The sequence below is a fragment of the Xenopus tropicalis genome, chromosome 1 (genome assembly GCF_000004195.4).
Source record: "Xenopus tropicalis strain Nigerian chromosome 1, UCB_Xtro_10.0, whole genome shotgun sequence".
NCBI classification, from domain to species: Eukaryota; Metazoa; Chordata; class Amphibia; order Anura; family Pipidae; genus Xenopus; species Xenopus tropicalis.
The window spans coordinates 22,025,747-22,035,497 of NC_030677.2; the positions used below are offsets into that span (position 1 = coordinate 22,025,747).

At 42.0% G+C, this 9,751-nt stretch overlaps 1 protein-coding gene across 3 annotated transcripts in view; it reads left to right on the plus strand.

Moving 5' to 3' along the window:
- Positions 1–8,848, plus strand: part of sh3bp2 (SH3-domain binding protein 2) — a 47,957-nt gene extending 39,109 nt beyond the window's left edge. For 2 of the 3 annotated variants that reach the window (XM_002940959.4, XM_004911264.4), the window contains exons 5-13: positions 632–702; positions 1,001–1,083; positions 2,208–2,273; positions 2,452–3,319; positions 4,607–4,721; positions 4,912–4,967; positions 6,036–6,114; positions 7,140–7,199; positions 8,329–8,848. In XM_002940959.4, coding sequence (XP_002941005.2) covers positions 632–702; positions 1,001–1,083; positions 2,208–2,273; positions 2,452–3,319; positions 4,607–4,721; positions 4,912–4,967; positions 6,036–6,114; positions 7,140–7,199; positions 8,329–8,466 — 1,536 coding nt within the window. In that variant the 3' untranslated portion in view covers positions 8,467–8,848. The remainder of the gene's footprint in view (positions 1–631; positions 703–1,000; positions 1,084–2,207; positions 2,274–2,451; positions 3,320–4,606; positions 4,722–4,911; positions 4,968–6,035; positions 6,115–7,139; positions 7,200–8,328) is intronic. The other variant, XM_004911265.4, reaches the window with a different exon arrangement.
- The last annotated feature ends 903 nt before the right edge of the window (positions 8,849–9,751 follow it).

Here is a 9,751-nt window from a genome sequence, read left to right on the forward strand (position 1 = left end):
GATCTTTTCCTGATAGGGCCAAACTGGTCACTGTGTACAAACTTCCCAGCATTCCCTGGCCATGTCCAGTCACACCCTGACCCTAAGCCAGGGGTCGGGAACCTTTTTGGCTGAGAGAGCCATAAACACCACATATTTTAAAATGTAATTCCGTGAGAGCCATACAATATGTTTGGCTGCGGATGCTGCGGGGCAAGGTAGGGTGGGTCCCAAGGATGCTGGATGCGATGCAGAGGAGGGCGTGGCCTGCGCTCGTTGATAGAAGACATGTTCTAAGGCTTAGAACACGTCTTCTATCTGCCGAGAGCAGGGGCAAGGTAGGGTGGGTGCCAAGGATGCCGGATGCGATGCGGAGGAGGGCGTGGCCTGAGCTCGCCGGATAGAAGACTTGTTCTAAAGCTTAGAACACGTCTTCTATCTGCTGAGCGCAGGCCACACCCCCCATTATTTTTTTTATTAAAGATTTGGCAGCGAGCCAGATGCAGCCATCAAAAGAGCCACATCTGGCTCTTGAGCCATAGGTTCCCTAGCCCAGCCATAAGCCCTACCTATCTGCTAAGCCACACCCCTTTCCACGTGTGCCAGGTGTGTTATATTTGGTTTTCTGCAATATTTAACATTTCTCTTGCAGAAATGGATGCTGTCCTTAAGGAAAGAGATCGATCGTTACCATGAAAAGAAGGAAACAGTGACAGATTTAAGGTAACTGACTTATGTCCGCCTTCCAGATAGGCTCTGCCTGTGCCTTTCCCACTGTAATAATCACAACAAAATCACACCTATCCTTAAATTATATCTATTAAATATCCACTGTGGTTTGGTGCATTGAAGCTTTCTATTTAATCAGTTATGTCATATGTATATTGTGCAGATATAAAGTTAGGATTACATTTAAAAAATATGGAAGGAAGTTGTAATAACTGCAGATGATCAGGCTACATAAATATAAGTAAAACTTGTTCCCCACAAGGATGTAACAGAACACGTTCTTCTATTTCAGTGATCCTGACTCGGATTCTGACAGTTTCTATGGCTCTGTGGAACGCCCCGTGGATATAAATTACATCCACAATCCGTCTGACGGTATAAACAGACTTTTATTTTTGTCTTTTGAATTCTATATCATTGGGGTTATCATAGCCAGAGTTTGCTGTGGTTCAGGAGCCAATCAGCAGTTAGTATAATGAAAGCAAATAAATACTGTATATTTATATATGTATTGTATGTGAAATATATGGCTATGGGTTATTTCCCTGCAGGGCTGTGTAGTGGTGGCCCAGGACAAAAACAGACTATGTGGGGCATTAATTATAGACGTAGAAGTACTATCCAACCTGTTGCTGTTCAGGTGTTGGACTGTGCTGGAATTAGCCACATGCTGATATAAAGTGTTGCAGTTGCCAACTTGCCCTACTATATCTGCTGTTCTCCCAGCCCTTCCTACCTACAGCTGCTGTTCTGCAGTCCCCACTCTGTGTGGAGTCCATGATGGTTGCCCCTGTTAGAATACAATAAGGACCTTCATTAGTGTAATGTTGATGTATGTACCCAAGAAACTGTGAATTAAGGAAGCAATGAAATAAAAAGTGATTGCTAAAGGTCCTGTAACTCATAGCAACTGACAGTAGTTGCTGACAGCTGTAAGTTGCTTTGGTTTACTAGGTCTTGGCAAACATATGTGATAACTGCTAAGGTCTTATGGGTTATGTAGTAAAAGATGCAATATTTGTTCCAGGTTTTCTAACCCATGGCAACCAGACATTACCTTTACCTGATTGGCTACTATGGGTTAGTAGAACTGTTGCAAACGTTGGCTCTGTTATTACATTACCCCTTGAGCTCTAATATAAAAACAGGCTCCATGTTTGGACCAGTACCTTTTACCTGCTGATTACTAGTGCTGTGGGTTACTAGTGGGTTACTAGTGCTGGAGCAAACTTTGTTCATGAAGTAGCCCAGTGGTCCAAGAATCGACCCATAGCTACTAGTCAAAATGATTGTTTAACCCTCCCCTCCCCCTCGTGTAAATCTGAGTGTAGATGGAGCATGAGTGTAGATGGAGCTCAGGGGTACTGCTCTGAGCTTTCAGCTGGGGGAGCCATGGAAGAAGCTGTAGATCCCTACTGTAGCAATAGGCATTTGTGTGTTATTCATGAATCAAGAAAACAAAGAGTTTGATTTACTGAGGTATGCTTCTACACATCTAGATAGCTATCAAGATGAAGATGATGATGATGATGAGGATGACTATGAAAAACCTGATGGAGCAGATGGTAAGTTTGTTTGTGATTGTATTTACCCTACACCCATATTCCTGTTGTGTTCAGATAAATATATATATATATATATATATATATATATATATAGTGTCTTGACTATCTATGTAACTTATCAGACAAATGTTTGTAGAAATGTATTTCAGTATTTAACCTTAGCTTTTGTTTTATTCAGAGAATGCACCCGCGTACCCGCCACCCCCTGTGCCACGAAACCACAGAAACGGCAATGACTCTGTCAAGCCAAGAGCCATGTCTGACGTTGGGCTGCCCTATAAGCCACCTCCTCCGACACCTCCATTAGTAAAGACTTTGCCTAATATGTCTGACCTAGACAGGAAGTTTCCAAGGAGGGAATCAGCAAGCCATCAAGGCTATTCATGTGGGCCACCAGCTCACAAAATAGAGGAGTTTACTCCAAAACTTCCTCTTCCCAAAAAGACTACATTTGATTTTACTGAAAAAGAGCCACGTCTGAGGGAAGATGTAATTGGCTCGTCCGATTTTGTTCCCAGTTATGATCTGTGTGGGCCTAATATTAAACTACCTTCTCCATCACTACAACTAGTAGCTCGCAATGTAGATCCACCTGCACTGCCTCCTGCTTCTTACCCGAAGAAAAAGCCAAGTACACAGCTGATTGGTAACACTGTGAACAAAGAACTTGCCGACAAGTTTAGGATATTGCCTGCTTCCCCACCTGTCCCAGCTCCTAAACTGTCTGTTGTCTCACCTGTCCCAGCTCCTAAACCGTCTTTTGTCTCACCTGTCCCACCTCCTAAACCGTCTTTTGTAAGCCCTGCTATAAAACCAAGCTGGTCCTCCAATGCACCTCCGCCACCTCTGCCTCCAGTGAAACCTTCCATTCAACAGTGCATACCTTCCTCGGTTACAGTAGCTTCTCCAACCCCTCCAGTCCCACCAATCAAACCCCGAATTCTCGGTGAGCAGAAGGCAGAGAAGATACCACAGAAACCTCCACCAATACCCCGTCAGACAGGAAGGAGGCCGGAGAGTGATAAACTTGATCTCTCACCAAAGCTGTAAGTGCAAGCATTGGCTGTGCATCCTGTTATTCCATGCTAGTAATCTAGTTTCTAGTAAGCCCTTGGTCTTGGATATTGCCACAACAGAAAACTTGTAAACCTTTGTACCTATCTATTTTTGACTTGAAATGTGGGTACAAGTCTTGCTGTGTAGGTTTACCTAAGGTGCCTTTGTCTCAGGCTCACTATCCACAGTATTCCTTATCTTCTTGTAAAGGTGTCCTCGTCTTATTAATTTTCTGGGACAACCCTTGCAAGAAGCCGCCAAGAACCCCTGCAAGAAACTAGCAGCTCAGAGGGGAATCTTAGAACATTGTATAAACCAAGCCAGGATCCAGGTTCGAACAAGCCAAGTCCAATCAGTATCAATGAGTAAAAAGTGGACATCTGCCCAAAAATCAACAGTTTTTTGCATAATGTACATAATATACATTTATGACAAATGGGTATTCATTTTAAAGTTATTTGTAAATTTGAATTTGTTATTTGTAATTGCAGTCAGTTAATGACAGAACATGCAAGGCAACTGGAAGTCTTGGCTAGAGGTCACTGGCTACCAATACAGTTGGCACATAATTGCTAATCCAGTTATTCACTTAATTCTATTAGTGTTCTATTAATTATATGGAACACACCTAAATGATACCATTGAACACTCCTTATGAAACCCTATGTATAATGTGTGAAGACAGAGCTACTAGAAGCAGCTACTTTTTCTCAGCTACTAAATGCCAGAAAATACCCTGTCATAGACAATACTGAGAATTGCCTCTGCTAAAACACACTTAGAGACAATTATCAGTAAATGATCAACATTGTCTTTTTTGTAGCCATAAAAAGCAGGGGTTACTAGTAGCTCCATGTGTCTTCACCCTATAGGTGGCCATACGTGGTAAGATCCACTCTTTGGCGAGGTCACCAAACCAGCAGATATTTTCCCGATATGCCCACCTAAGGTGGGTGATATCAGGCTAATTACTACAGGGAGCATAGGTGTGGTCGGACCGAGGACTCGTTGATGCGGTCCCCAATCCGACGGGAAATGAAACCTGCCCAATTTTAGGGCAGATGTTGGTCTGAGAGGCCCATCAGGGGGTAAGGGTAAAAATACAAACAATAAATAACTAAATGAAAATGTACTAAAGGTAGCTCCTCCCCTAAAGAGTGCTATTCCCTGCTAGATCAAGCCACTTTCAGAGGAATAAAATGGCAAGTTGTTATCATCGATGCCTCTAGTTTGCCCTTGCCCGGTCTCTGTTTTAGTCTGTGTGATATTTTTTCTAGGAGATCGCCGCCTGATGGGCAAAGTTTCAGAGGTTTCAGCACGGAGGTTCCTGCCCATCCACCAAAGCCAAGAAGAAAATGTAATAGGAATGACAGTGATGAGGACTATGAACAGGTGGGAGCATCCTCAATTGGAAAAAAAATAATGGTTTCTCAAGTGGATTTTTATTGAAAATATTTTTCAAGATCAAATCAGGCCATAACAACCTTCTGGGGAGCCAGCTTTGTGTTGTTTTGGTGGATTTATATTAAAGCTTCTTTTATATGTTTCTGCTTTAGATCTAAACTATAGCCCTCTTTTTCAGGTTCCCTTGCCGATCTCTGTATTTATTGATACCAATGATTCAGTGGAAGTGGAAAGGTAATTGTGATACTGATTGGGGTCGGTTACATGTATGGGGTCCGTTATCCAGAAAGCTCCAAATTACAGGAATGCCATCTCCCATAGACATTTTAATCAGATTTTTTTTTAATCAGAGATTTCCTTTTTCTCTGTAATAATAAAACAGTACCTGTGCTTGATCCCAACTAAGATATAATTACCCCTTATTGGGGCAGAACAGTCCTATTGGGTTTATTTAATGGTTAAATGATTCCCTTTTCTCTGTAATAATAAAACAGTACCTGTGCTTGATCCCAACTAAGATATAATTACCCCTTATTGGGGGCAGAACAGCCCTATTGGGTTTATTTAATGGTTAAATTATTCCCTTTTCTCTGTAATAATAAAACAGTACCTGTACTTGATCCCAACTAAGATATAATTACCCCTTATTGGGGGCAGAACAGCCCTATTGGGTTTATTTAATGGTTAAATGATTCCCTTTTCTCTGTAATAATAAAACAGTACCTGTACTTGATCCCAACTAAGATATAATTACCCCTTATTGGGGGCAGAACAGCCCTATTGGGTTTATTTAATGGTTAAATGATTCCCTTTTCTCTGAAATAATAAAACAGTACCTGTACTTGATCCCAACTAAGATATAATTACCCCTTATTGGGGGCAGAACAGCCCTATTGGGTTTATTTCATGGTTAAATGATTCCCTTTTCTCTGTAATAATAAAACAGTACCTGTACTTGATCCCAACTAAATTACCCCTTATTGGGGCCAAAACTGTAGACTTAAGGTATGGAGATCCAAAATAACAGAAAGACCCCTTATACGGAAAACTCCAGGTCCAGAAATGTTATGCTGACCCCCAAGGCACTGCTTTGGGTACCTGCAGGGATGTCAACCTTACAGTCTTTTGCCTTGGGTTGTTCCAAATTGTGACTTTCTATAAATAAACTGTAACACTAATAATAATATGAACAAACTTTCATAGGGATATTCTGAGCTCTGGGCATATAATATCCCTGCAGTGAATTGTTTTCTGCAATATTTTCGTTCTGTAGTTAAATGAGAGTATTGTTCTTTCTTTCAGGATATTCAAAGCTGCAAGCCCCGGAGGAACCCCCGAGAATGGCTTATTCTGTATACGGAACTCTGCAAAGGCAGGAAAGGTAATTCTCCCCTTCTATACATAAATATACACACACACACATTATTTATATATATATATATATATATATATATATATGCATATTCCTTTTCATGTATATGTTTTTTTGTACAGCTGCTCATACTCTCCTATGTTATTTCCTGTATTTCCTATGAGGGGAAGGAAGAGTGAAAATGAGATAAAAACAGAAAAGCTGCAGGGATATTCCGTGTTCTGCATGGCTGGGGGCCAAAATAATGGGATTGTAGCTGAGCGTTAGAGAAGAATTCCAAACTCTGTACTATTTAGTATCCATGTGATATTTCCCAGTATACCGACCAATTGCAAGTTTAGAAAGCAATAAATGACCTTTCCAAAAACAGTTTATCCCTTTCTTATATCCATCCCAGAGACAATATAACATTTAGCACCATCTACATGTAATTGTTGTGAGAGTGAAGGGCCAGTCCAACATCCTGTAGTTTTCTGCAGCGGAGGGGACAAGGAGGGGCTCGGCACTAGTGTAGACAAGGCAATTGCACTCTCTGCATGAAAAGAGTCAAAATTCAGATTTAAAATTCGGAACTTCATTATGAGGAATGTGTTTTTGCAGTCCCGCCACTCTCTGCATGGCCCTAATTAAATTTATATACCAAATTGCAAATGCAAACAAATGGGAAGTGTCTGTGCTCCCCTTCCATAATAAATCAGCTCTGTTGTTGGCAGCACTGAAATATTAACTACATGTTATTTTTATGCACAGTTAAAATTCAATGACAACAGATAATCAAGTCATAAAAGTTTGTTGTTTGATATCTCATCTTAAAGGGCCAGTGTATTTCAATTTTTTTTATATTTCCTGTTTGCAGTCCAGTGTCTCATTACTGTTGCCTTGTAGTTTTATATTAGCCAACAACCCCCTCTCCCCCCATTGCCCGACAGTTGTGCAGCAAAATGTACAGTTGCCATTGCTTGAGTGCAGAGCATCTGTTATCTCACAGATAAGTGGAATACAGTTGCAAAACATGTTTGTTTTCTCTTTCATAGGTTCTAGTTGTTTGGGATAAAGTCATTGAGAAATCAAGGAACTACAGGATTTTTGAAAAGGTTGGTAGAAATATTAAAGAAAGACAGTTATCATTTTAAAGGAACAGTAACAGCAAAAAACAAAAGCGTATAAAATGAAATAAAATATAATGCACTGTTGCCCTGCACTGGTAAGGGGGAAGACACACGGGGCGATTAGTCTAACCTGCGTAACGAAAACTCAATTAGTCGCAGCGACTTCTATTCTACCCTATGTCAGAAAAGAAAATTTGGTTAACATTATAGTGCTCGTTTGTGAACCAGAACACAGCATGCAAAGTGCAAAAAAAAAAAAAAAAGGGCCACAATGGGATACATTTTTACGTTTTTGCACTTTACGCACTGCATTCAGGTGTGCGCATATAGCCACAGACCTAGAATAAAGCAGGCAGCAAGGGGGCAGCCATTGTTGGAAAAAAGGAGAAAAGGCACAGGTTACATAGCAGATAATAGATGGCTGCCCCCATGGCTACACAGCAGGGTATTTATATAAACTATAGTAGGGTTTCTGTAGCAAACACCCCAGCTGTACCGGCGCAGGAATGGCTGCCCCCGGGGCTACACAGCAGGGTATTTATATAAACTATAGTAGGGTTTCTGTAGCAAACACCCCAGCTGTACCAGTGCAGGAATGGCTGCCCCCGGGGCTACACAGCGGGGTATTTATATAAACTATAGTAGGGTTTCTGTAGCAAACACCCCAGCTGTACCAGTGCAGGAATGGCTGCCCCCGGGGCTACATAGCGGGGTATTTATATAAACTATAGTAGGGTTTCTGTAGCAAACACCCCAGCTGTACCAGTGCAGGAATGGCTGCCCCCAGGGCTACACAGCAGGGTATTTATATAAACTATAGTAGGGTTTCTGTAGCAAACACCCCAGCTGTACCAGTGCAGGAATGGCTGCCCCCGGGGCTACTAAGCAGGGTATTTATATAAACTACAGGAGTCTTTTTGAAGCAAACACACCAGCAAGGCAACAGTACATTATATTTTAACTACTTACTGATATATTTTCATATATTTTACTGTTCCTTCATACTGGTGTTCCTCTAGTCTAGAACCATACATGACTGTCATATATATTAACCTTTATTCTTCTCACAGGAATTCAAGTTCATTTCCCATAATAACCTTTACTCTTCTTATAGGAAACCGAATATTTTCTGGAGGCTAACTTGCTTTTCCCAGATGTTGAAAGCTTGGTGGAACACTACTACACAAACACGTTACCAAGCCATAGTTCTCTGGTTCTCCAGCATGCCTATGGCTGCTCCTTTCCAAGGTGACACAAGGATCGCACGGGGAAGTCGAGGAGTTAAACAGGCAGTTCTATGAGCCAAGCACACAGTCCGGACACTGTAGCAGAAGACTATGGGAAGTGGTTAAAGGCTGACATTACTGTGTTGATCAGACAACTCAGGGTGCAGGCGTGTCATTCTCAGAAATGGCTTGTTATTGGCTATCACCTTCAGTATTGGCTGAACATCGTAACTATGAACTGCTGAGGCCATTGGGGAATGGTGGAGAATTTGACTTTTAACTGCTGAAAGATCAGTTTTTGCCTTCTTATTTATTTTTTCTTCAAGAAATCCAATCACTTGCTTTCTCTTCTAAAAGGACATCTTTTTCTCTGATTTTTGTTAGAATTAAACAAAAACGTTTTTTTGATCTGACATGTCAACGCATTGGCCAGATACTGGCAAGTCTTGGGTATCGGAGCTGCGAGAAAGCAGTCTCTTCCACCCAGTTGAGGTTCCTGAGTAAAGGTTGCCGTACAACTTTGTTTCCAACAATATTCGGTGTGTGTCTGGTGAGAGATGAACCGATATCGGCAAAGGCCTTGGGTATCTGTCAGCTCATCGATCAGGCAGGATGGAAAATTTTGATTGGGCGCCTTTGAAGGTGTTTAGAGCTGAATAATCAGATAGGGGTAGAATTCTTTGTTTCTACCTGAATATCTGACTAATGCTTAGGGTCAGCAAGTCCAGTTGCCCAATATTTTGAACAGATGACAGTGACTGTGAGAGGGGTTGAAGGTTGGGACGCATTTGGTAGTAGATACAGTGAAGAAGTCTACTCAACATTCTAGCCTTTTACGGCAAGCAGTTAGTAGGGAAGTCTGAGAGATAGACCCCATAACATCTGACTGAAAGCACATCCATGTTCCATATATTGCATCCCAATAATAAAGTTCTAGGCACAATCTAGACTACTGTGGCTTGAGGAACAGACCTTAATGACTATGATAGTGATGGCTGAGCCTTACAGGGCCGCCATCAGGGGGGGACAGTTGTCCCGGGCCCGGGCGATTGTCGCTTTAAAAGGGGGCCTGGCCGTGATACAGTTTTTAAGCATGGGCCCCCTTAAAAGAATTATGGGCCCTTGGGTCATTGGTGGTCAGCAGGTAATTTGATTGGTTGTGCCCTGTGCGTATGTGTGACGTCAGTACGCATGGGGTGCAACCTTATAAAAGAGTGGATGCAGCGGGGAGCCGGGGGACATAGCAAGAGGACATAGCCGAAGGAAGCAGGGGGAGCCGCAGGAAGCAGGGGGAGCTGCAGGAAGCTGGAG